Genomic DNA, 27,022 nt, shown 5'->3' on the forward strand with positions numbered 1-27,022 from the left:
GACTTTCACTTCACTCTCCTGCTGCACACATCGGCTCTGGAGGTTTCTCAGTGAGGTGGTAAAGTACTGGGGTCTCTGTGGGCATACCCCTACGCACTCTTATCTGCATATATTTAAGGGGGACTCCACATACCGCGGTGATCGGCGGTGGGGACCGCACTGTGCTCTTAAAGAGACAGTACACCTATTTTCTTTTGCACTAATTATGGAGTCCCAGGCAATGGTTTTACCTTCAGACCCCCTTTGTGCGACTACCGGACCTTCCGGATCGCACTCACTGGCTTGATTTCAGCAGCACTGGAAAGCCTGGTGACCAAGGTAGATTTTGTGATGAAAAAGGTTAATAGCTGAAAATGGCCACTGTCACCGTCATCGGTGGGGTCCCCCCTCCTTGAGGGATCGCTGTTCTCTCAATCGTATGGTGAAGACCTGTCCTCTTTGGCTGCAGCGCGGTAACGTGCTTTGGTGGAAGCCCTGATGGTTTCAGTAAGGGAAACTTTAAACAATGGCAGATGAGCCCACACCGGCAGGGACACGGATGTGCTTTGGCTCCCGCAAAACCCAAAAATCTGAAGGTTTCCCTGTCCCAAGAATTTTCATGATCTAGTTAATGAACAATGGCGCATCAAGCACTTGCTAGTGCTTAAGCGCTTTAAACAGTTACTCCTTTGCTGAGACTGTTTCGAACCGTTGGACGCTACCGCCTAAGGTGGATCATCCTGTATCCAGGTTGATCAAATCTACTATTGTGCTGTGGAAGATTCCCTGGTGTTTACGGGAACCGGTGGACAGGAGGGTGGAATCCCTTTCCTGCCACCTTCATGTGTTGGCGGCTTCATTCCTGAAACTGATTTTTGTGTCTGTTTTGGTATCAGACTGTTACGGAATGGATAAACATTTTTAAGGGGAACCTAGATGCTGACTTGGTTTCCCCGGAGCTGATGGAACTTATGGACCAGATGGCCTAGGCCCTGGTGTTCCAGGAAGCCTTAACAGATCTCCCTTTCCTGGGAGAGTGATCATTTAGTGACTCGCTGGATGAGTTGATCAAGGGTCTAACTGGTGGGAAGAGTACTCTTCTTCCTCCTCAATCCTCCAAAGTAAGCCACCCTGTAGTAAGCGGGGGGAGCCTTCTTACACTGCTCATAGACGTGTATTTTTTTTTTTTTTTTCTGTGCCACAGGGGCACAAGAAAAAGGTAAGCCGTTCAGGGCTTCTGGAGGGGTTAAAAAGCCATGGTCATGCAAGACCAGCCAGTCCAGTTCTGTGGACAAGTCCTATTCAGCATGAAGGGGCGCCCTCACCCGTTTCTGGCGTGGGGGATGTCTGCGCTTCTTTCAGGAACCCTGGACTTCCTTTAAAGACAAATGGGTTCACAAACTGATTTTTTCCGGGTACAAGATTGAATTGCAGTCCCGTCCAGCGAACAGGTTCTTTCAATCAAATCTTTGCCTGTCTCTGGATCGTTTGCAGGATCTCCAGGACGCAGTGCAGGATCTGATTGTGCCGGTTCCTCCACAGGAACGGTTTCAAGGTTTCTTTTCAAACCTGTTCAAAGTGCCCAGGAAAGAGGGCAAGGTGTGTCCAATCCTTGACCTCCAGGCTCTGAACCGTTTTGTGTGGGTGCAGAAGTTTTGAATGGAATCCATTCAGTTGGGGGTAGTGTCTTTAAATCAGGGGGATTTTCTGGTCTCCATTGATATCAAAGATGTGTATCTACACATCCCCCCCCCCCCCATTTACGGGTGACATCAGTGGATCCTCTGCTTTGCGGGGGCAGAGGAGCATTTTCTTCCATTTGTGCCGTTACCCTTTGGTCACGCCTCCACTCCCAGAGTCTTTATCGAGGTACTGGCCCCGGTATTGGCCTTGTTGCGCCAAAAAGTGATCATCAAGGGGGCACCAAGAGTGTCCTGGCGGCCGAGGAGGTGGCCTGGGCGGAAGACAATGTTCCGGTTCTTTTCCACATTTCTTCAGGTATTGGATCAAGGGGAGTGGTCCCTTCATCCAGAGGTGTTTCATCACCTGTGTGTCTGGTGGGAAACTCCGGAGGGAGACCTGTTTGCATCTCACCTCAACAAAGTCGCCTCAACAAAGAAGTCCAGAGGTTTGTGGCCAGGTCTCGGCATCCTCTGGCCGATGCCACAGACGCCATGGTGGCTCCTTGGAGCCAGTATCGGGTCGTTCTGGTGGCCCCAGACTGGCCTCTTCAGTCTTGGTACGCAGACCTAGTAAAATTGGTCACCGATCCTCCATGGAGACTTCCTCTGAGAGAGGATCTGCTGTCCCAGGGACTGATCTTCCATCGTGCTTTACGGTCGCTGGCTTTAACGGCATGGATGTTGAAGGGCAGGTGTTGAGAGATAGGGGTCTCTCTGAATCTGTAATTCCTACCCTGTTGAAGGCCATTTCTAGGAAGATTTAGTTTTGTATGTGGAAATCGTACGAGCCTCCTTTTGAGAACATTAGGGAGATTTCTCTGCTTGCTTTATCCCAGAAGGTTGCTTTTCTGGTGGCAATTACTTCTGCCCGCAGAGTCTGAGTTGGCGGCGCTGTCCTGTCTGCCTTATTTGGTGGCCCACAGAGATATAAGTGGTACTCCGACCTAATCAGTCTTTTCTCCCTAAGGTGGTGTCTGATTCCATCTAAATTAAGACATTGTGTTGCCTTCACTGTCTGAAGCCTAAGCATCCCAACGAAATTGCTTTGCACTCTGGATGTGGTTTGGGCGATCAGGAATTACCGGACGGTCACTGAGACTTTTAGGCAGAGGTGGGGGACTCTAGTCACAGGACTTGACTTGAGTCCGATTTGAGTCGAGATTTTCAGGACTTGCTTGATTAAAGTATGAATATGATTTGACTTTGACTTGCAAACAAGTTACTTGAGACTTGATGTGGAAGACCCAAAGACTCCATGAGTCCAGAGTCAGAATTGGTGTCGTGGGCATTACAAATATTAGCCCAGAGTCGCTATCTTCCCTCCTCCTCCCTGTGCTGCCTGGGCCTCACCTCGCTCTACTTCCTTGCCTGCGCGTCGCGGAAACTGGTGGCTAGTATGGCCTGCTGTTTGGCGTCTAGCAACCAGTGATGTGACGTCAGCGCCGGTGACAGCAGCCAGAGCGCGGGCTCAGACTCCGAATCGAGTTCCAAGTCGTCCTCCGCGCCTAGAACTCTCCACCCACTGGCCACCTCCCTCTTCTCAGCGCGGCTCAGCTTAGAGTCGAGGGAGGTCCTGAAGGAAGCGTGGCACTGGCCCTGTTTCACACAGACATGTGCTGTGCTCCAGGAGCTCGCTGGCCTGCATTAACGACATCAAGGTGTGTATATTGATGATGCCCCAGATTTTTCTGAAGTGTTAAGACAGTTGTGGCAAAGATTTGGGGTCTCTCTGATATCCTAAGGTGTAGAATGACAGTTGTAGTGAACTCTGCTCAGGCAATGTTCTGAGGTGTGCAATGACTATTGAGGGGTCAATGGTGTCTAAAAGGTGCTGAAAGGGTGATGAGTTGCTTCTAAGACGTCAGCTTTGTGTGCAATCTTAGCCTTAAAAATACAGTTAAATCTTTTTTTCCAGCATTTTATCATTTAGTCCTAAACATAATGTAAAGATAGTATGTCACATATACTTATCTTTACATTATGTTTAGGACTAAATGATAAAATGCTGGAAAAAATTTTGTCCTTACTGAGGGATCTCGTAAAGGTTTGGCTGCTTCTGCTGCGACTCTATCCAGATGGATTAGGCCGGCGGTTGTTCAGGCTTATCGATTGAAGTGTCAGGTTCCTCCTTTCCCTGCGAAGGCGCATTCTACTAGAGCGCTGAGCGCTTCTTGGGCTTTTTGCCATCAGGCCTCAGTAGTGCAAGTTTGTAAGGCGGCGTCTGTCATCTGTGCACACATTTTACAAAATTCTACAAGGTGGATTTGTTCTCTTCGGATGCATCCTTTGGCCACAAGGTTTTAAAGGCTGCAGTTTAAAAGACTCGTTTTGTTTCTCTTTAGGGTTTTTTTTTTTCTTTCATGGGTGAGCTCCTGTTCCTGATCTTCATGTTACTCAGTTGGCTAAGTTTAGCCTTTGGAGTTTACGTTAACTATTTGGTTTGCGTTCTTCCCACCCCTCATGCCTGCACTGCTTTGGGATGTCCCAGTGGTATAAGGAGCATAAGAGCTGTGTCTGTCAATGGACGATGAACTGGATTTTTATAGGAAATTACTGTATAATCCTTTTCTCTGAAGTCCATTGACAGACGCAGCACCCGCCCCTCTGATGTGGGGATGGTTTGTGTCTTACTGCTGCAACGAAACTGGTATGCTGGAGCAGGGTGTGTGGGGTTATGCCTATAGGGACAGCCCCCGTAGGCGTGGTAAACTGTTGGTTTTATTTTTTTCTTGCCTACTACTGGGGTACTAGTGCCTAGGGGCTGCATAATCCAATGTTAAAGGAAATATAAGAGCTGTGTCAGACTTCAGAGAAAAGGATTTTACATTAAATTCTTAGAAAAATCCAGTTTTTAGGCTGTCCCCAGAAAAGTAAAAAGGAAAGTCTTCCAATTTGCGCGTTTACTTCTGTACTTGGTGGCCCTAGAGGGATTCCCTTAATTTGCTGGGATTTCCTTGCTTCCTTTTTTTGCTATGGCTCAAAGTGAAGAAATTAAGCTTTTCTTGCCTAGTGTGGGGGGCTTTTCCAGTGATTCTGATCAGACCTGCTTGGCCAGCAACTAGCAGGTTTTTTTTTTTTTTTTTTTCCAATATGCAGGCTACATTTAGGGTAAAAAAAACTTGGCTTTAGAACAACCCCAGGTGTCAACCTCCATAATCAAGATTTAATGGATTTCGTTTTTTCATTGCGAGTTTTTGGACCACAATGCCTACCCAGGATCCCTCTTCACAATGATGGGGTGCCATATGCGGGGTGGTATTGACAGTCTATTGCCATTTGAGCCAGTCTGGATCCCAGATTCCTATCATTTCAAAGGGATACAAACTACAGTTTGTCTTTCTAGAAAAGATGGTCTATTCAAGGACCCTCAGATCCAAAAGGCTCTGTGTTTCTTCTGGGCCTTATGGTAGCATCCTAGGAGCTCTAAATACCCGAGTTGGTGCCTGTCCACACTGACTCTCGCATGAACATTTAAAATTAGTTTTTCTGTTCATGTCCTCTATCCGTGGGAGAGGTGGGTTTCGCCCTATGTGGAGCGTAATCGTGGAAGTCTCTAAGATTAAGCCTCAAATAGGACTAAAACAAGTTAGAATTCTCCCACAGGTGGTGGATATGAGCTGAAGCCACTTTAATTTTGTGTTTTTGTTATGAGATTCAGTGTGCTGTGACTGAGTATGGATGAGTCCCATTTTCCTTTGGGTAAAGTGGAGTGTGTGTTGTGTTTTTTTTTTTTTTTTAAACCCAGAAGCTCTAGTTGCAGTGTCAGGGAATCCACACCAAAGAGAGAATAAGTCTTTCACCTCCTTGACCTGCAAGAAAGGAAACTAATTTGGGAGTCTTCAAAGCTCTAGCTATAATCCTTTTTGGCTACTGTTAAAATGAAGGTTTCCAGCTTACATTGGATATTTGGTACAGGGCTTCACACAGGTCTTAGCCAAATGTTGCACTGGCGACTTTCACCAGAGTCGGCATACCCACGCAGAGTATAATGGACAGCTCATATCTGCAATAGGCTCACAAGACTGTGTTTTGGCTGTGGATAAGACCGTTGATGATGCAGAAATTGTCCATCAGATGACCTTTTGATGCCTAGAGTTGGCCTCTGAGTTAAATAAGGGGACAAAGACTATTCTGCTGGTAAGCCAAGATAGACCTTAAGTCTGTTAGGCTGCCTCTTGCTAAAGCAGGAGGTAAGAAGGTTTAAAACTTTAAAGTGGAAATCCAGTCTAAACCTAAATCTAACCTTAAATGGGCCTATTCCCAGAGAATAGGCAAGTATGTACACCTTTCCTCTACAGGCTAGTTAGTAAAGGGCCTGGAATGGGGGTGTAAGCAGGTCTAATATTGGGTTTAGAATGGACTTTTTGTTTGTTTTTTTTTGTTTTTTTTGTGATGACTGTTTGTTTATTGTTTAAACAGGTTAGTTCACTGGAAATGCAACAAGCTGTAATGGATGGTTTAGTGCCACCTGAACTAGCTTTCCAAGCTGCTAACTACTTTCACCCAGTCTACGGCAAAATGCAAATGGACAAAAACAGGGATAGTTTTCGTAACAGGTTGGTGTAATTTGTTGCCTAATCATTCTTAATGGGTATGATAAATTGTCATGACCAATGGTGCCTTTTTTGTTTTCTTTTGCAGACCGCAGCAAAGGTTAAATAAATCTCCAGTAGGCAATCTACGAGGGTCATCTGTGTCTCCAGGACCGAGTGCCCCTGTTACCAGTATGGTAAGACCTGGGCAGTGGGTGAATAGTCGAAGCATGCGAGTAATGCAAAAATTTAAAAATGCTGTCCAACCAAAGTGATACATTTTTTATTTTTGACATCTGGGTCCAATAACTTGCTGCCTTTTTTACATCAAATGGGGTCCTTCTCAGCCAGGTCTCTTTGTAATGCTTGACTGGGTTGCTTACCACCTTGGAGTTTCACTTGTTCTACAGCTGAAAGTCATGTTTGCCTAGTTTTGCTTAAAAAATGTATAACCTTTGTCTGTGCTTTTAAAGAGTCTCCAAAGCCTCCATAGAAGTCTCTCAGTGCTCGTTGACAGCACCTGAAATTTGAGGGGCTTTTATTCAATATTGACTTCCCTTTGTTTTAGAAGTATTGCAGGCATGAGATCCCAGGGTGACCTGGGGAAACCCAACAAGCAAAACGGAAAGACCCCGCCGGCAATCTCTTCCGGTTCACATGTGTGTGTATATATTCTGGAAGTGTGGTCTGGTGCAGTATGTGGCTATGTGCTGTGTGTATCTTCAGCAGGATTACACAAGATGTAAAATGACCATGCTAGCATGGATTGACAGAATAAAAACTAACCACGCTAGCATGGCTGAGGAGTGGCACAAGCAGTGTCAACCAGATAAAACGGCCTGTCAAGATTCTCCTTTTGCCTATAGAATCGGGGCAGTCTGGTGATCCTTATTACACTGAATTGGCCCAGGAGGAAGTGGTACTTGGCCATACTAGTACATGTTCCATAGGCCCTTTTGAATCCTCTGGACCTCCTGAACAAAGGGCCACGGTTTTCTCCTGCCTTAGTTACAGTGAAGTCCATCTGAGGGGGGGAGGGAACTATCCTAGTTTAGTTACCATTTCTGTAAACCCCCCCCCCCCCCCTCAGATTCTTAAAGTGGTTGTTAACCCACTATACTATGATCATGCCATCCTCTGTTGTATAACTGTGTCCCTGTGCTATATAAAAAAAAATACTGATCATACCTTATATCGGAGCTTTCCCTAGCACTCGCGTTACTCCTCTGCTCTCTCCTCTACCCGGCTGACAGCGAATAGTGGTGGGGCCAAGCACTCCCGCTGAAGTTAGCCAGGGAGGAGAGCGAAGGATTCACGTGAGCACAGGGGGGCGCTCTGATATAAGGTATAATCTGCATTTCTCTTTCGTTCGTTGGACACAGCTCCTGATATTCTAAACCAATGGGTTATACTGCCCCCTAGAGGAGTAGGACACTGCCCCCTAGAGGAGTAGGACACTGCCCCCTAGAGGAGTAGGACACTGCCCCCTAGAGGAGTAGGACACTGCCCCCTAGAGGAGTAGGACACTGCCCCCTAGAGGAGTAGGACACTGCCCCCTAGAGGAGTAGGACACTGCCCCCTAGAGGAGTAGGACACTGCCCCCTAGAGGAGTAGGACACTGCCCCCTAGAGGAGTAGGACACTGCCCCCTAGAGGAGTAGGACACTGCCCCCTAGAGGAGTAGGACACTGCCCCCTAGAGGAGTAGGACACTGCCCCCTAGAGGAGTAGGACACTGCCCCCTAGAGGAGTAGGACACTGCCCCCTAGAGGAGTAGGACACTGCCCCCTAGAGGAGTAGGACACTGCCCCCTAGAGGAGTAGGACACTGCCCCCTAGAGGAGTAGGACACTGCCCCCTAGAGGAGTAGGACACTGCCCCCTAGAGGAGTAGGACACTGCCCCCTAGAGGAGTAGGACACTGCCCCCTAGAGGAGTAGGACACTGCCCCCTAGAGGAGTAGGACACTGCCCCCTAGAGGAGTAGGACACTGCCCCCTAGAGGAGTAGGACACTGCCCCCTAGAGGAGTAGGACACTGCCCCCTAGAGGAGTAGGACACTGCCCCCTAGAGGAGTAGGACACTGCCCCCTAGAGGAGTAGGACACTGCCCCCTAGAGGAGTAGGACACTGCCCCCTAGAGGAGTAGGACACTGCCCCCTAGAGGAGTAGGACACTGCCCCCTAGAGGAGTAGGACACTGCCCCCTAGAGGAGTAGGACACTGCCCCCTAGAGGAGTAGGACACTGCCCCCTAGAGGAGTAGGACACTGCCCCCTAGAGGAGTAGGACACTGCCCCCTAGAGGAGTAGGACACTGCCCCCTAGAGGAGTAGGACACTGCCCCCTAGAGGAGTAGGACACTGCCCCCTAGAGGAGTAGGACACTGCCCCCTAGAGGAGTAGGACACTGCCCCCTAGAGGAGTAGGACACTGCCCCCTAGAGGAGTAGGACACTGCCCCCTAGAGGAGTAGGACACTGCCCCCTAGAGGAGTAGGACACTGCCCCCTAGAGGAGTAGGACACTGCCCCCTAGAGGAGTAGGACACTGCCCCCTAGAGGAGTAGGACACTGCCCCCTAGAGGAGTAGGACACTGCCCCCTAGAGGAGTAGGACACTGCCCCCTAGAGGAGTAGGACACTGCCCCCTAGAGGAGTAGGACACTGCCCCCTAGAGGAGTAGGACACTGCCCCCTAGAGGAGTAGGACACTGCCCCCTAGAGGAGTAGGACACTGCCCCCTAGAGGAGTAGGACACTGCCCCCTAGAGGAGTAGGACACTGCCCCCTAGAGGAGTAGGACACTGCCCCCTAGAGGAGTAGGACACTGCCCCCTAGAGGAGTAGGACACTGCCCCCTAGAGGAGTAGGACACTGCCCCCTAGAGGAGTAGGACACTGCCCCCTAGAGGAGTAGGACACTGCCCCCTAGAGGAGTAGGACACTGCCCCCTAGAGGAGTAGGACACTGCCCCCTAGAGGAGTAGGACACTGCCCCCTAGAGGAGTAGGACACTGCCCCCTAGAGGAGTAGGACACTGCCCCCTCTCTGCTATAAGTACTCAAGGTTTTTTTTTTTTTTCCTGTGAGGTTGAAGTTCAACTGCTGGACTGTGTGCAATGGGCTGGATAATCTAGATCCAGTGGTCACCCCAGTCTGGCCAGCAAGCATGCGCAGACTTCAGCTCCATGTTCAGGTCGGCTTTGACATAGCCCCACCGGACTGGGGCTGGCCTGCGAGTTAAATTCCTCACCAGGTTGCATACGACCAGGTCTTGGCCCAAGTCGCAGCGTTCCTCCCAGCTGCTCCCCCCCCCCCCTTCCCATTTCGATGGTGAGGGATTCTGTCTGGACCAGTGGCTGCTTTGTTCCCGGTATGGTGAATAGCTGTCCCATCTGCCCACTCCCCCCCCCTGGAGGGTTTTTGGGATGGACTTGGGCCCCTCCATGGAACGGTCACACCCCCGGGTTCTCCTTCCTGTCAGGCACCCCCCCTTCATCTGGCCTCCCATCCTATCCACTTTTTCTGAGGATGTGTGGGTGGTCTTGTCCACCTGTTGTTGGGGGGCAGGGCACTATGCAGGCAGGGGGTGCACCGCCGGCGACCCAATTATCGGCTGTGCATTTGTACCTAGTGGGGGCTCCTGCCAAGGCCCCCCCCCGTCCTAAACAAAGAGGGTGCACCGACCTTGTGCATTACCCTTATGGAGTTTATTAAAATAAAGATACTCGCAATCTAATTGTTGAAATCACATCGATCCGCAATGGACCCAAAGCAACAAGGTCATCAGTGTCCAGCACCCTGGAGGACCTTCCAAATGGCTGACTTTTCTGAACCAGTCTAGATTGTGTCAATGCATAACTGTAGAGGGGAGGGGCTTGTCACATGGGCTTTAAAGCCTCTTCCAAAAATGGATTGACATGGGAGTGGTGTCAAGGCAACACCTACTAAAATGTATATATTGATCTGATCCAAATCACACCAATAAAAATCAAATCCAATGATGGCCCAGTTTCATGATCAACAGTTGAACAGATGTAAGCGCCTCTGCAATCGGGGGGGAAAGTGTGTATTTCTCTTACGTTCATTGACCGACTCGGCTTCATATCTTAGACGGCTGGGTTATGCTGCTCTTCCTAGGAGTAGGACACTAGGCAGAAAAGGGGTAACAAAAGTTAACAAAGCTTACTACGCCCATGGGGGCTTTCCCAGGTGGTATACTCCCACTTCCTGTTCTATGATCTCAGGTTTTTTTTTTTTCTTCTCTACAATCCAAGTTGTTCCTGTGAGAACTACAGTCAACTACCGGACTGGGTGATGCACTGGCTATCCTAGATCCTTAAGGTCGTCAGTCTGGCCAGTGAGCATGTGCCGTCCTCAGCTCTGCGCTAGGTCGGCCGCGTCACGGTCCCACAAAGGGACTGGCCCGCGACTTGGACACTTGGGAGGACACACACGACCTGGTCGCGGCCAGAGTCTCAGCACTCCCCTGGGCCGCAGCCCCCCGTGCTTAGATGGGGAGGTTACCTGCTGAGTGAACCCCCGCCTAGCTCCTATGGTATGGTGGGTGGGGTGGTCGGTAGGTAGCTCTCCTCGGTCCCCCTCACTTTTCCACTTCTCCCTCCCCTTGTGGTTCCCGCTGTAGTGTTTGTTCCCCAGGATGGTGGGTGATTGGCATGTGTTTTTCTCTGTGGCATTGTGTTTTCTCTGTACTATCACTGTAGTGATAGTGTAGGATTGAGGTGTGTGGGAATCTCAATATCCGGTCCACTCAGCGCGGTAAGTGGCCGGATGCCTGAGTGTAATGCTGGGCTGCTCTGCTGCTGGTTCATATCCATGGGTGTCAGTATTGTTGGGTGCTTACAACTTATTGCTATATACTTGCATATATACATAGGTGTTTTTTTTTTTTTTGGGGGGGGGGGGGGGTCACTGTGACACCAGAGAGCACATGGAGTCTCCAGAACTCATCTCGCCACCGGATCCACTCTTGAGATGGGGATCCTCTGGTCTCACTCGGCCATGGCGGCGGTCCTACAGTCGTTGGTAACTAAAGTGGACCTGATTTTGCAAGAGGGCCTGGCAAAAAGCACCCTCCGCCTTCACCTGCCTCATCCACCTCAGACTGAGGCTGAAATGACCGCCGCGGATGCTAGCCACCCCACAGTGCCTGCTTCCATGTACCTGCAGTGCTCAGAGGATGATTCATCTTCCACCTCCGGAAGAGAGCGCTGGTAGCACGTTTTCAGTGCGAGAAACTTTAAGATGGAGGACGCAGAAGAATGCTGCGTCAGCTACTCGGTGCAATTTGGAACCCGCAGGCCATCCAGCATGACTTTAAGTGTTTCCCTTCCCCGCTTTTTTTGACAAGATTGTCATTAGTCAGTGGGGGTATCTGAAATTCATGGCAGGGATACCGAAGTGAATTGCTAGGAGGTATCCTTTTGAAGAGTCTTTTGAAGAAACTGACGGTACTACCGGTGGTGGACTCCCATGTTTCTAGACTCAAAGTTGCGTTACTACCTGTAGAGGATGCGCTGTCCTTTAAAGATCCAGCAGATGGGCTGAATCCTTTGTCCGCCATCTTTTCACTGTGGCGGCGGGTTCGAGCCGAAGACAGGTGTCGGTCTGAGAAACCACAACATTGGTCACTCAAATCCTGACTGAGTGGGCGAAACTCCTACGCCTGGATTTGAAATGTCGGCACCCTCATGAAATGGCGTTAGTGAACCAGTTGATACAAGTGTTGCCATACATTTGTGATGCGTCCTTGGATGCAGAGCGTCGGTGACTTTACGCCACATGATCTGGTTGAAATGTTGGTCCGCGGACAAGCCTCAAGGTTCTGACGTTCTTCCCTTTTTGTAAGGGACCTTCTGTTTGGAGCCTCCATGGAAGAGATCATTAAGGGGCTCATGGGAGGCAAGAGCACCTTGCTTCTGCAGGTTTCTAAAAGCAGAGAGCCCTGCCGCAAGCATGGTGGGTTTTTTTTTTTTCTTTCTGCTCACAAGCGGCCTTTTCGTCCCGAGGGGTCGCAGGACAAAGGGTCAAAATCTTCTCGTTCCTTCTCAGTGGGTTCCAAAAGACCCTGGGGTGGCAAGTCCAAAACTGGTCCTTCCTGCCCCGTGGACACGCCCTTCTCCGCCTGAAGGGATGTCTTTGGTTCTTTCCTGACCCATGGAACTCGTTTATACACCCTGTTCCAAATTATTATGCAAATTCTATTTGTGTCACAAAAATTAAATTGTTTTTCAGTTAAACTCATGGATGGCATTCTCTCAGGGCTCTTTTTGATCACTGAAAACAATCTCGGACATGTGGGATAATTTGCCAGGGGAGCCCAATTTAAGGAAAAACTAAGGGAGGGTGTTCCACATTATTAAGCACAGCACCATTTTCATGCAATATGGGGAAGAAAAAGGATCTCTCTGCTGTCAAAAAGAGTGAAATAGTTCAATGCCTTGGACAAGGTATGAAAAATTAGATTTCATGAAAATGTAAGCGTGATCATCACACTATTAAGAGATTTGTGGTGGATTCAGAGCACAGACCGGTTCGTGCAGATAAAGGCACATTGAGGAAGATTTCTGCCAGATTCATGCATCGGATGGAGCGCAGCTGCTAAAATACCATTACATAGCAGCAAACAAGAGATTTGAAGCTTCTGGTGCCTCTGGAGTCCCACGGACATCAAGGTGTAGAGTCCTCCAGAGTCTTGCAACTGTGCATAAACCTATTCCGCCACCACTAACCAATGCTCACAAGCAGAATCTGCTGCATTGGGCAGAAAAATACATGAAGACTAATTTTCTAACAGTCCTGTTCTGAGTGCCGTGCAACCCTGCATGGTCCAGAAGGATGGAGTAGTGGATGGTTGGTGGACGGCCACCCTGTTCCAACAAGGCTGCGACGTCGGCAAGGTGGTGGTGGAGTCATGTTTTGGGCCAGAATCATGGGAAGAGAGCTGGTCAGCCCCTTTAGGGTCCCCAAAGGTGTAAAGATGACCTCTGCAAAGTATGTGGAGTTTCTGACTGACCACTTCCCTGGTACAGAAGGAAGAACTATGCTTTCCGTAATAAAATCGTGTTCATGCATGACCATGCACCATCTCATGCTGCAAAGAATAACTTCATCAATGGCTGCGATGGGGATAAAAGGAGAGAGTCATGGTATGACCTCCATCCTCCCCTGACCTCAGTCCTATTGAGAACCTTTTGGAGCATCCTAAAGCAAAAGATCTATGAGGGTGGGAGACAGTTTACATCCAAATAGCAGCTCTGGGAGACTATTCTGACATTTTGCAAACAAATTCAAGCAGAAACTGTCCAGAAACTCAAGTTCAATGGATGCAAGACTTGTGAAGCTTCTATCAAATAAGGGGTCCTGTGTTAAAATGTAATGTGACCGCCCCTCCCCCCCCATCTGAGTCTGTCCGCCGATTAGACTTCAAGATCTGGAAGCGGTGCAGGAATTGTCACAAGGGGTAATAGTCCCGGTTCAACCGTCTGAATAAAACCCCTGAAACCTTTCGAACCTCTTCATGGTACCCAGGAAGGAGGGGAAGGTTCGTCCAGTCCTGGATCTCAGAGCCTGAACCACTTTATGCGGGTTCAGAATGGAATCCATCCATACGGTTGTGGCTTCTCTTCATCAAGGAGTCTTTCTGGCCTCCATCGACATCAAGGACGCTTGGCTTAATGTCCCAATATACGTCGGGCATCAACGTTTTACTATGTTTTCCCATAGGCGAGGAGCACTATCTGTTTGTGGCATTGTCCTTTTTTGGTCTCTCTTCCCCCTCCTCGGATATTCATGAAGCTGTTAGCTTAAAGCGGAGTTCCACCCAAAAGTGGAACTTCCGCTTTAGGGAGTCCTGACCCCCTGACATGCCACATTTGGCATGTCATTTTTTTTGGGGGGGAGCGGGTACCTAGTTTTGACAGGTACCCGATCCCACTTGCGCTCGGAGCGCCGCGGCGCCCTGAACGGAAGTTCTCCTCTCCCCCTCCCTCCCTGCAATCTTCTGGGACACGTCAGAGGTCCCAGAAGATTGCCAGCCAATCAAGACTCACAGCGCGACTCGCGCATGCGCAATGGGTACCCGGCTGTGAAGCCGCAACTGTCACAGCCGGGTGCCCACAGCAGTGATGCCGAGGGAGAGGATCGAGGCTTCGGGCGGCCGCATCGCTGGACCGTTGGACAGGTGAGTAAATGGCTGGAACTCCGCTTTAAGTGCTAGCCTTGCTCAGACAGCGGGGGATTTTGGTACTGGGGTACCTGGATGATCTTCTGAGGGCGGAATCGTCATAGTCATCTGCAGGAGAATCCTAGACATCAGTGAGAACAATGCAGGCTTTCGGCTGGACTGAATTTTGGAAAGTCGGCCATGATTCCATCTACCAAGTTGGGACTTCCTGGGGCTGACTGCATTCAGCCTCAGCCTGTGTGTTCTTCCCGGAAACAAACTCCTAAAATTGCAACATGCCATTCGGCACCTGCTGTTCAACCATCGGTCGTCTTTCATAACTTGCACGCAAGTGCTGGGCCTTATGGTTTCCACCTTCAAGGCTGTTCCATATCACTCTTGCAAAAGGCGATTCTGACCAAATGGAACAAGGATCCCCAGTCTTTGGACGGGTTGACCCTGTTGAGTCGTGGTGTGAGAGGGTTCTCTGCTTTGGCTCCCCTCCCCAGCGCTCCAACAAGGGAAATTTTTTTTCTCCCCCCTGCTCTGGACAGTGGTTACCATGGATTCAGCCTGTCTGGGTGAGGGAGGGGTCCTTGGCATAGCAACGGCCCAGGGGTTCTGGAACAGGGAGGAATCCAATCTGCCGATCAACATCCTGGAAATTTGAGCAATCAGGTTATGCGTGTCCCAGTGGACAGATCGTCTGCAGGGGTGTTCGGTGAGGATTTAATCAGACAACGCCACAGCCGTGGCATACCTTTACCAAGGGGCACAATTCCCCCAGCGGCCAAAGTCGTCACTGTGCCTGGGCGAATGGTCCCTTCATCCAGAAGTGTTCCAACAACTGGGTCTCCATTGGGGGACCCCCGATGTAGATCTTTTGGCTTCTCATCTCAACTGGAAGGTTCAGAGATTCATTGCAAGGTCTCCGGATCCTCCAGCAGACGCTCTGGTGGCCTCCTGGGGTGGGTATTGTCTGATTTTATGCCTTTACTCCAATACAACTTCTGCTGAAACTTCTACGTAGAAACGTGGCAAAAGGGGTTCCGGTGGCTCCAGACTGGCCTCGTCTATCCTGGTACGCAGGCCTGGTAAGACTGGTAGCCAATGCCCTTTGGTAGCTTCCTCTCAGGTCTTCTGTGCCAAGGACCGACCTTCCTTCCATCCTGCTTTACGGTCGCTGGTTTGAATGGCTTGGCTATTGAAAGCCAGGTGTTGGAAAGGGGGTTATCGGCATCAATGACTTCTACTCTTGAAAGCTCGGAAATCTACGTCTCGGAAGATTTACCATTGAGTTTGGAAATCGTATATTGGTGTGAGTCTAGGGGGGTTCCCCACCGTTCCTTTTTGGCATCACGTCTACTGGAGTTTCTCCAGAGGTGTAGATCAGTGTTTGGCTCTGGGTACCATATGGGACAGATTTCAGCCTTGGCAATTTTCTTCCAAAAGCCGTTGGCTGCGAATTCCTTTGTTCACACCTTTGTGCAGGGGGTTTGCCATCTGGCCCCGTCTGTGCGGCCCCTGGTGCCTCTGTGGGACCTTAACCCGGTGCGGTCGGTCATTAAGACCGCCCTTTGGGAATATTCGTGATATTCCTTAGCTACCAAAAAAGCCACTTTTTGTGACAAGGTAGGCAATTACTTCTGCAAGCAGGGTTTCTGAACTGGCTGCATTCTGTCGGTCACCTTACCTGGTGGTTCACAGGGACAAGTTCCTGTCAGTCCTTCCTAGGGTTGTTTCAGGGTTTCACTTAAAAGAAGACCTTGTGTTGCCTTATGTCCTAAGCCAAAACATCTGAAAGAGGTTGCTTTGCATTCTTTGGATGTGGTTTGAGCCATCAGGATTTACTTGATGGCGACTGAGCATTTGGAAATAAGATTCCTTGTTTATCCTCAGGGATGGCCCTCATAAGGGCAGGCTGCATCTGCCGCGACCTTTTCCAGATGGATCAGGCAAACCGTGGTGCAGGCCTGTTCAATTAACGCCCCCCTTCATACTGATACTGATTTGGGATGTCCCATCAGTCTAATGAAGATACGAAGCTGTGTCCGACAATGAACGTCGGATAAGAATTTTACGACAAAAAAACATATATATTAAAATAAAAAAATATCTGCCAGGGCCTGTCCTTGAGGCCTAGGAATACCTCCTGGGAGCCTCGTGGTGCAGCCATTTTGCTGTAGCCTGTGTGCTCAATGCACAGCAGTAATTTGCCATTGAAAATAGCGGCGGCTATGACAATGGAGCCCTGTGGGCGGCAATTTCGGTGGTGGGAGCCCCTCCTCGTCCCCTGGTGCTGACTCCTGGATCATTTCACTTCCTGATTGCCGCAGGTGGCATGCAGATTATCCTGGTGGCTGCAGGTGCCGGTTTCTGCTGGGTGGCGAGTCTGGTGGGGTCCTCTCCCTCTGCGGAGAATCGCTTGGTGCTTTGTGCCTGGCGACTGGGTGGTGCTACCAGCGCGGTGAGGGGTTGTGCTTTTGCAGTGTTTACACTTTTTGTGAGGTCCCCCCTGGTAACTCATGGGGTCTTTGGCGCACATCAACCCACCTTATCCCCTCTGAGGCTGCGGGGCCCTCAGGGTCCCATCCATCCATCCATTCACTGACTGTGGTCCTGGAGTCTTTTGTTTCCCAATTGTGGTGGCTTTCAGCTAGCAAAAGGCACCCACCCCCAGCCATCACCTGCCTCATCGGATACTGATTTTGATGCGTATGTGGGTCTCCCTGCTGGGTCTGCGACCACGCGCCCAGAATCCTCAGATAGTGAGGATGATTCCTTCATATCTGCAACTGCGCACGAAAAGGCGCTGGTGGAAATACTAATTGTATCCGTGCGTGAGACCTTGAAGATCGAGGGCGCAGCTGTGGCAGAGGCGCAGGTTCCCTTTTGGCACTCGCAAGCCATCCAGAGCAGCAAAGGTGTTTCCTTTGTCACAAAAGCGTGGGATGACCAAATCGTCCCCCTGGGGTCCCTAACTGATTTGCTAGGCGATACCTCTGAGGTGTCCTTTATTAAGAAGTGGACTGTTCACCGGTGGTGTGCCCTCCAGTTTCCAGATTTAACAAAGCAACCATGATTCCGGTTGCAGTGTCCCTGGCCTTTAAGGAGCCAGCTGCCAGGAAAGCGGAGGCTGTGGTCGCAATATGTACACTCTGGCTGGTATTCACCATTGCCCTGGTGTCGCAAACTGACCGAGTGTGCTAGGCTTTTACACCATTGCCCTGAAGGAGAACTCCCTCTGCCTTTGCTGAGCTAGCGGGCCAGCTGGTCCAGGGGCTACAGTTTCTGTGATGCCTCCTTTTTAGCTGCGGGTCCCCTAGTGGTCCTTCAGCGTGTCTCTTGGCTCAAATACTGGTCTGCGGACCCGACTTCTAAAAAGGCCTTGACTGATCTACGCCTCAAGGAGATCGCCTGTTTGGAGCTACCATAGATGACATTCAAGGTCCCACAGGGGGAAATAGTACCTTTCTTCCGCAGGCTACTAGGGGCAAGGACCCTCATCGCAGACGTGGGTCGTCCTCTGCTCCATATGGGTGTTTTTTTTTTTTTTTTTTCTTTCTGTCCCTCGGGGTCCACTGACAAGGGCTCATAGCCTTTCAGGGCCTCCGCGTGAGGATGCAAACAAACTTGGTCTGGCAAGCTGAGAGCGGGCTTCTCCAGACCTCCGGACAAGGCTCTTTCAGCATGAAGGTGTGCCCTCACCCGTATCGAGGGTGGGGGGACATCTTTGCTGGTTTCCAGACCCGTGAACTCCCCTGGTACAAGACAAGTGGGTCCACGAAGTCATTTTGGTCCAGGCTACAGGATCGAATTTAGCTCTTGTCCCCCAGCAAGGTTCTTTCCTTCCAACTTGTGCCTGTCCCCGGACCGCTTAAAAGACCTGTTACTTCAAGGGGTGATTGTCCATGTTCTGACTTCAGAAAGTTTTCAGGGTTTTTACTCCAACCTGTTTACAGTTCCCTGGAAGGAGGGAAAGGTGCGTCCAATCCTGGACCTCAAGGCACTGAACTGCTTTTTGCGGGTGCAGAAGTTCAGAATGAAGGCCACTGTTGTGGCATCCCTGCATCAGAGGGATTTTCTTGCCTCTAGTGACATCAAGGATGCTTACCTTCACTTTCCAATGTGTCGTCACCAGCATTTCCTCGGCTTTACCATGGGAGAGGAGCATTATCTGTTGTGATGTTACCCTTTTGTGAAGAGCAGAGGTGAGACCAAAGTGTTAGCCCCGGTGCTAGGATTTTTATGCCAAAGAGGGATCGCGGTACTGGGCTACTTGGACGTCCACCTCCTGCGAGCGGAGTCTCCTGCTCTGGTGGAAAACCTGGAAACTGCCATACGAACTCTGAGGGAGTTTGGCTGGATTCAGAATTTTCCAAATCTGCTCTGTCTGGTTCTGTCCACAAAGTTTGACTATCTGGGTCTGTCTCTGGACTCTGCCTTAGCCAGAGTGCTCCTTCCTCTGGACAAAGTCCAGAAATTGCAGGCTGCATTTCGTCTCCTGCTGTCCAGCAGATGGGCATCCCTCCGGACTTGGATGCGGGTGCTGGGCCTGATTGAAAACGGAACCGCCTCGAAGGTAGACCCCACAGTAACATACGAGGTCCCTGCGAAGGGAGATTCTGGCCAAATGGGACAAGACTCCACAGTCTCTGGACAATCGTATTCGGCTGAGCCGGGGAACGAAGGAGTCCCTGATATGGTGGCTTCATTCTCTGGTGCTTTGGTTGGGCAAATCCTTCCTCCCCTTGTAGTGGACAGTGATCACCACGGATGCCAGTCTGTTCGGCAAAAAATAATTCTGCTCAGGGACTCTGGACACTCTAGACTTCTGATCAATGTCTTGGAACGCCAAGCAATCGGACCATTGGACAGATGGTCTTCAGGGATGTCCATTGTGCATTCAATTGGACAATGCCACGGCTTATGTCAATCACCAGGGGGGCACAAGTGACCTGGAGGCTCTGGAGATCACCAGCATTCTAAGGTGGGCAGAACGTTTTTTTTTTTTTTTTTTTTTTTTTTATAGTCCTCTCCACCGTACACATTCCCGGGATGGAAAACTGGCAGGCGGATTACCTCAGTCAGCAGATGTTGGACCAAGGGGAGTGGTCCCTTCATTCGGAGGTATTTTATCAGTTGTCTCTGGTGGGGCATCCCAGATGTGGATCTGTTGGGGTCTCGGCTCAACAGAAAGGTGCAGAGGTTTGTGACTAAGTCACAGGATCCTCTGGCGGACGCCACAGATGTGCTGGTGGCCCCGTGGGGGTCAGTAGCATCTGATTTACGCCTTCCTTTGATGGCTTGGCTGTTGAACGCCAGGTGCTGATGGATAGAAGTTTGAGTCTGTGATTCCAACCCTGGTAAAAGCTAGGCAATCTACTTTCTAGGAAGATCTACCATCATACATGGAAGTCGTACATGCGTGGTGTGAGTCTCTTGGGGTTCATCCTTGCTCTTTCTTGGTGGCTTGGATTTTGTCTGTCCTTCAAGGGGGGGGGGGGGGGGGTTGAGCAGAAACTGGCCTGGAGAACTATCAAGGGTCTGGGTGTTGGCTTTCATGATCTTCTTCTTTCAACAGCCCTTGGCCACATGTTCCCTGGTGCATGTTTTTCTTCATGGAGTTAGTGACTTTGCTCCTCCAGTGCGGTCTTTGTTGCTGCCTTGGGACCTCAATTTGGTGCTCGGTCCTCCAGAAGCCTCCTTTTGAGAATCTTCGGGAGGTTCCCCTGCTTATGCTGTCCCAGAATGTGGCCTCCTTTGTGGCCATCACCTTTGCGCAAAGGGTGTCTGAATTGGCGTTTATCCTGTCATTCACATTGGTGGTTCTTGATCCCTGTCCATGGTTCCTTCCAAAGTTTGTCTGATTTTCATTTGAATGAAGACATGGTGTTGCCTTCTGTGTCCCAGGCCAACATATCCGAAGGAAATTGCCTTGCATGCCTTGGATGTGGTCTGGTGGTGCAGTTGCGATGTACTTGGCAGCTACGGAGTCTTTGAGGAAGTCACTCACAATTTGTGCTACCGATGGGTTTCAAAGGGTTGTCTGCTTCCTCTTTGATCCATCTGGAAATGGTGAGACAGTGATCCAGGTCTATTCCATCAGGGGTCGGGTTCCTCCTTTCCCTGTCAAGGCACACTCTACTTGGGTGCTCAGTGCCTCCTGGGCCTTCCGTCAGGCGTCAGTGACGCAGGTTTGCAAGGCGGCCACCTGGTCGTCGGTGCACACTTTCAAAAAGTTATATAAAGCGCATGTTGGCATCTGCGGATGCTTCCTTTTTTTTCTCTGCAAGGTTTTGCAGGCTGCTGTTTAGAAGACCAGGCCCTCTTTGTTTAATGTTTTGCACTTGGGGGCTAATTACATAAAAGCACAATACACTTTTTAGGGGGGAACCTTTGGGGGAATCAAAAATGGAGAAATCTGGGAGTCTTGGTAGAGGATAGACTAGGCAATAGAATGCAATGTCAAGCGGCAGCTGCCAAAGCCGGCAGAATATTAGCATGCATAAAGAAAGGGATGTATTCCAGAGATAAAACTATAATCCTTCCACTTTATAAAACTCTGGTCCAACCACATCTGGAGTATTCTGTCCAGTTCTGGTCGCCAGTCCTCAGGAGGGATGTGTTGGAGCTGGAGAGAGTCCAGAGAAGGGCAACTAAACTGATTAGGGGACATGATAGCAATTTATAAATATCTTAATGGTGATCTCCGTATAGAAAAAAAGCTATTCAGTCGAAAGGATTGCATGAGGACTTGAGGGCATACAATGTGATTAGAGGAGAAGGGTTTTAACCTCGGGCAACGTGGGGGTTCTTTTCCTGTTAGGGCTACAAGATTGTGGAATTCTCTACCACAAGAGGTGGTTTCTGCGGGAAGTATGGTGGCTTTCTAAAGACTTAGACGTACTACTAAAGTATCAGAACATTCAGAGGTATGAGAAATGTTTACGGCCACACACACCTACAAAGGTTGAACTGGATGGACTATTGTCTTCAACCTCACCTACTATGTAACTATGAGAGTGTATTGGTGTTTTTTTTTTTTTTTCCCCAGGTGAGCTCCAGTTTTGCTTAAGCTCCTGGTTTACCTGGTTGGCTATAGTTAGCCTTGGGAATTTTTTTCGCTGTTCCAACCCCTCATGTTTAACACTGCTTTGGGACATCCCAATGGTTAGGAAGATCAGGAGCTGTGTCCGTCACTTAACGAAAGAGAAAATGGGATTTTTGACTTAACGTAAAAAATCAATTTCTCTGTGGAGTTGTAATTCTGACACTGCTTGTAACAAAACCGAGAACCTAAAGCAGAGAGGAAGTATACCCCCTGGGACTGCCCATAGGCATAGCCAGGCTTTTTTTTTTCTGCCTAGTTTCCTACTCCTGTAGGGGACAGTATAACCCAATGGTTAAGATGGATCAGGTGCTGTCTGTCAATGAACATCAGAGAGATGGATTTTACAGTAAGTCAGAAATCCCTTTTTATATAGCACAGGGACACAGCGTTGTGTAACATGATGTACCTGCTTCTGCTGAAAAGGATGCCTGTCTCTCTTTGAACCCAAGGAGTCTGAGGTCAGAGAGGCCTGTAAATGGGGCTGGAGAAGATGGTATTCTGTTTGATGCAGTCCCCTATGCACAAATATATATTCTGGCATTTTCAATGTTGGATCCTGTCAGTTTGGGACATACTTTGAGTCCTTGGACTTGCTGGTGCATCTGACTCCTAGACCAGGTCTAATTTAACAAATGGGACAGGATTGTGTCCCAGACCAGGGATCTCCTTGGGTCTTCACAGATTCCCTGGTGAATGGTTTTGGATCAGGTATTCCTGATCTAAGCCTTTTCTCCACTGCAGCTTTTATGATGGTTGCCCAAGATAAGTGGAAGGCTTTTCTGGTGATTCTATTCTTAGCTTGAGCTAAAGAACATGGTATGCAAACATCTAAATCTTTTGGCAGACTAACCCATTTGTGCAGATCTGTCAGATTTGCCATTGACAGGGTTTGATTGATTTTCATGCTTTAATGGGCCCTGACTTTCACAGCATGACTGAAGCCCAAGTCCTGAGGTAGTGTTTCTGGCTCTAATCTCTATCCTATCCAAGATGGTGTACCACTTTGTAAGGAGAATTTATTTGCCTGGTGTGAGGCTCATTTTTAGCCCCGGTGGTATGTCCATGGGGCGCATTTTGGCTTTTCTCCAGTCTGGTGTGGAGATGTCTCTGGCTTTGGTTACCATTAGGTGGCAGATATCTTCGGTTTTGGTCATTCTGTTCTGAGACCCATTGGGACTTTTTCCTTGGTAAAGGCCTTTGTGCAGGGTTTCACCCGGAGAGCTCCATCTATGTGGGACCTAATTTGTCTCATCTGTTGTACAGACATCTCCGCTTGAACCTTTCAGTGATTCTCTTTTTGCTGCTTGTGCGCATGGTTGTCTTTATGGTTGCCAATACATTGGCTCATAGGGACGTTAAGTTGGCTTTTCTCCCTTTTCAAGGTGTTTTCCCTTTTTACTGAAGTGTGTTCCTTCATACAACCTAAAACCGGACTGTGTCTTGCTATTTGTCTTTAATCCTACGCATCTTAAGGGGTGGTGCTTTATTTCTTTGGATGTTAGACTGACTTGTTTTTACAAAGGATTTGAAAGGATGTTTTGGTGTTTTTGCACAATAACACGGTACAGATACAATAAGTTTGGGACAGGAGGTAAGCAAATAAGCCAAGTGATCGTTTAGAGAGAAAAAAAAAACTTCATATAAATATGTTCATCTGAGTCCCTCTTTTACCCAAGGGTCTTAGCAAGGGTCAGGCTGCTTCCTGATTCTTCTATTTCTTGGTAGATTCATGAGCTTATTTCTCAGGCCTGTGACATCAAGGTTAAGGATCCTCCTTTCCCAGTCGAAGCCCATGCCACCTTTCAAGAGACCAATTATAAAATCCTCAAAAGATAGTATTGAGTCCCCTACTCCATAAATTCTACCCGGACACCACTGATCGCTGTTGGAGGTTCCAGGGGGAGCGGGGAACACTATTGCACATTTTCTGGTCATGCCTGGAAACTCCCTCTTTTTGGAGGAAGTCAGGGAGTTCAACTGGCTAAAGAGTTCACTGATATGAGATCCCAGACGATCCGGCTTTGCCTGTGCCCCCCCCATCTTTCTTGTTTAATCTTTGATCTTCCATCTTTTCATCGCTTTCTAATTTTCTTAACCGTCACTCATTCAAAATGAAGAGGTGTAACATTCCATATGCAGCTGATCTTGCTCATTATGTCAGTAGCAACCCAAAAGCTAACCACGGAACGATTATTACACATAGGCCCCTTTCACACAGGCGGACCATTCAGATCCACCTGTCTTTTTTTTTTTTTTTTTTTTTGGCGGATCTCAACGGTCACCCCATGCATCCCTATGGGGCATCGGATGTCAGGGGAGACATGTCTGTTGACATCCGATCCGTCAAATCTGGACGGATGGAACCCCTATTTTCCATCCGTCCAGCGGATCGGATGAGAACTGACCGGTCCGTTCCCATCCGATTTCCCCCATAGAGATGCATGGGGATTTGACTGCTGTGTCTCCGCACACAGCGTGGAGACACAGCTGTCATCCTCCTGCTCAGCGGGGGATCGGCGGATCGATCCCCTGCTGAGAAAAACGGGACTCCGATCCGGACGGAGTGTGTGAAAGGGGTCATAGGCATTCACGAAATTCTGTGATGTATGATACAAACTAACAATATGTACATATATTTATTGCGGTTGTATTGTTCGCTGTATCGGTATGTACACGTTCATCCTTCTCTGAATAAATTTAAAAAAAAAAATGTAAAAAAGCCCATGCCACCAGCAGTGTCTGTGCTTTCTGGGCGATTCAGCATCAGGCTTCAGTTTTTATGGCTGCTGCCTGGTCGTCTGAACAAAAAATACAAAAATTATAGATTAAAACAAAGTTTTTGTAAGTAAAGCCTTTTAGCATGGTACATAACTATGGTACATAACTACATTACAGATTACAAATAAAGGAGGTTGTAGCACATCTGGATTACAAATCAAAATGACTATACATTGCAGAATTCTTTTATAATCTCTAATATCAGAAATGCAGAAGTTTTGTTCATAACTCAATGTATGGTCCCTGAAGGTGCATTATAATTTAATTTACTGGTCGTCTTAGGTTTACAAATTTCTATGAAGTAGATGTTCGTGCTAGTTTTGGGCAAAAGGTCTTGCAAGTGGCTTTGTAGTAGGGTTTTTGGGTTTTGGGCGTGTTGCTGTTATCCACCCCTCGTGTTAGTGCTTTGTGACATTGCAAGTAATCATGAATATAAAGTTCTGTAAGATGATTAATAGGATTAAATTTTTTTTTTTTTTCTTTGGGGGGGGGGGGGGGAAACTTTCCTGCCTTACATCACAGGACATGGGGATCCCTCCTGTCTTTTTTTTTTATTTTTTGTAGGAATGGAGGGCTTATGTCTGGGTGGGTAAATGGTGTGGTGGTGTTTTTTTTTTTTTTCCCCCATTTCTGCACTAGCATAGAAGGTTCTAAATTTTTTGCCTTACTTTTGTAGCTATCTCCATCCTTCACACCTACCTCAGTGATCCGCAAAATGTACGAAAGCAAGGAAAAGAGCAAAGATGACCCTTTAGTAAAACCGAATGCCCTGGGGAAAGAAGAGGGGCGAAGAGGACAGGAAGGTAATTGTAAGGAGAAAATCTCAGCCTCAGACGATCTGAATGACCTTTGCAAAATACATTTAAGTTACCTTGTTGCAGTGCACTGATGTGCCTGACACCCGCAATCGTTCCCCACTGAGAGAGAACGGTCAGCTGTTGTAAAACACAGCTGACTGTTGTTCTCCCTGGAATGATTAGAGCCCCTGTGATCCTTCTATATAGGAACACGGGTCTCTATGTTCATTTTACAAGCCATGCCCCCCCAGAAAGAATCACTCCCCTAGGCTCAAATTTAACCCCTTGATCACCCACAGTTAACCCCTTCCCTGCCAGTCATTATGACAGTAACCTATTACGGTAACGGTGCATATTTTTCGCACCGATTACTGTAATGTCACTGGTCCCCCCAAAAGTGTCAGATGTCAGTCGGGGGTCCTATCTGTCCGCCGCAATGTCGCAGTCCCGCAAAAATTCGCTGATCGCCACCGTTACTAGTAGAAAAAAATAAAAAATTACAAATCTTTCCCGTAGTTGGTAGACGCAATAACCTTTGTGCAAACCAATTAACATACGCTTATTGCGATTTTTATTTATTTTTTTCCAAAAATATGTAGCAGATAACAACAAATTGGCATAAAATGTTAAACTTTTGATTTTTTTTTTTTTCAACTTTTTTTTGGGGAATGTTATATCGCAAAATGTGAAATAATTCTGGAAAGTCATTTTTTGTTAGCGCAAAAGTAAATTGCACAGGTGATCAAATACCACCAAAAGAAAGCTCTATTTGTGGGGAAAAAAGACATCAATTTTATTTAGGTACAGCATCGCATGACCGCAATTGTCCGTTAAAGTAACGCAGTGCCGAATTGCAAAATATGGCCTGCTCCGGAAGGGGGCGAATCCTTCCGGTCCAGAAGTGGTTAATAAGAGAATATTGGCCTTGTGTAATTGGACCGTATTTGTTCAGCCCCGGTTTCATCTTTAAAGTCATTGTAAAGTTTGTGTTATTTTTAACAAAAAAAAATGTTCTACTTGCCTGCCCTGTATAATGGTTTTGCTCAGATCCTCCTCAGCCCGTAGAATGTAAAAGCAAAAAATGTTATTTATATTTTATTAATATAATTTTTTTTTTTTCTTTTTACAGATGGTGAATTAATAAGTCCAGTATCGGACTATGTCCGAGGTACTTCTCCCCCGGTGCTGGGACAAAGATTTCCAACATCTCAACGTTCTGGATGCACCCCACCATTACCCCACCAGAATCGCTACACCAAAGACCAGGACTATCGACCCAAATCCACAGGGAGGCAGACTCCTACTTTAGCATCACCTGTGCCTGGAGCTTCCTTCTTGCGACCTCTCCAAGTACCTGTTGTGCCAGTTAGACCATCCCATCAGTTGCATCCAGGGTTGGTGCAAAAAATGCTGGCACAGGGAGTTCCGCCACAGCATCTCTCCCTCTTACAGGCAGGTTAGTTTGTGTGGTGGTTTTTATTTTTTTATTTTTTTTTTGGGGGGGGGGGGGGGGTACAGTGTTCCCTTGCATAAAGCAGATATTAAGCAGAGGGAGGATGGGGTGAAGGGAAATTGGTACTTTTAATTCTTCCAGTAGGTCTGGGGGGATTTATTTGTGCTTGTTGTGATATCCCCGTCCTTGTTCTTAGAACGCCCTATCATCTGGTGCTCTGCATTACTGAAATAAGTTGCCTCTTCCAGAATGTAATGATGGTGGAATGTTTGGGGAACTTGCCGCTCTGTTGGAATGATCAGGGCATAGGGGAGATAAACCTATCCCGCCCTCCATTCGAAGACTCTTGCACAGTCGCTGACCTGCTGCATTGATCTAGGGAACAGGCAGCTTCAGCTGTTTCTTCACACTTTGATGCCATCATGGTCTTTGTAACAAGGTGCATGCATGTCTTAATCTGGAGACTCTGGCACCAGTCTGCTCTAAAGGCACCAACATAGGTTTTAAAAAGGCTGGAAA

General features: G+C 48.4%; 1 protein-coding gene across 1 annotated transcript in view; it reads left to right on the forward strand.

The window, feature by feature from the left end:
• EIF4ENIF1 (eukaryotic translation initiation factor 4E nuclear import factor 1) overlaps nt 1-27,022 on the forward strand; it is an 85,029-nt gene that overhangs the window by 54,780 nt on the left and 3,227 nt on the right. The window contains exons 14-17 of the mRNA XM_082252877.1: nt 6,081-6,217; nt 6,303-6,390; nt 24,930-25,056; nt 26,180-26,506. Of these exons, the coding sequence (XP_082109003.1) occupies nt 6,081-6,217; nt 6,303-6,390; nt 24,930-25,056; nt 26,180-26,506 (679 nt within the window). The remainder of the gene's footprint in view (nt 1-6,080; nt 6,218-6,302; nt 6,391-24,929; nt 25,057-26,179; nt 26,507-27,022) is intronic.

The sequence above is a fragment of the Pelophylax lessonae genome (assembly GCF_965119305.1).
Source record: "Pelophylax lessonae genome assembly, chromosome: 1".
Taxonomy (NCBI): domain Eukaryota; kingdom Metazoa; phylum Chordata; class Amphibia; order Anura; family Ranidae; genus Pelophylax; species Pelophylax lessonae.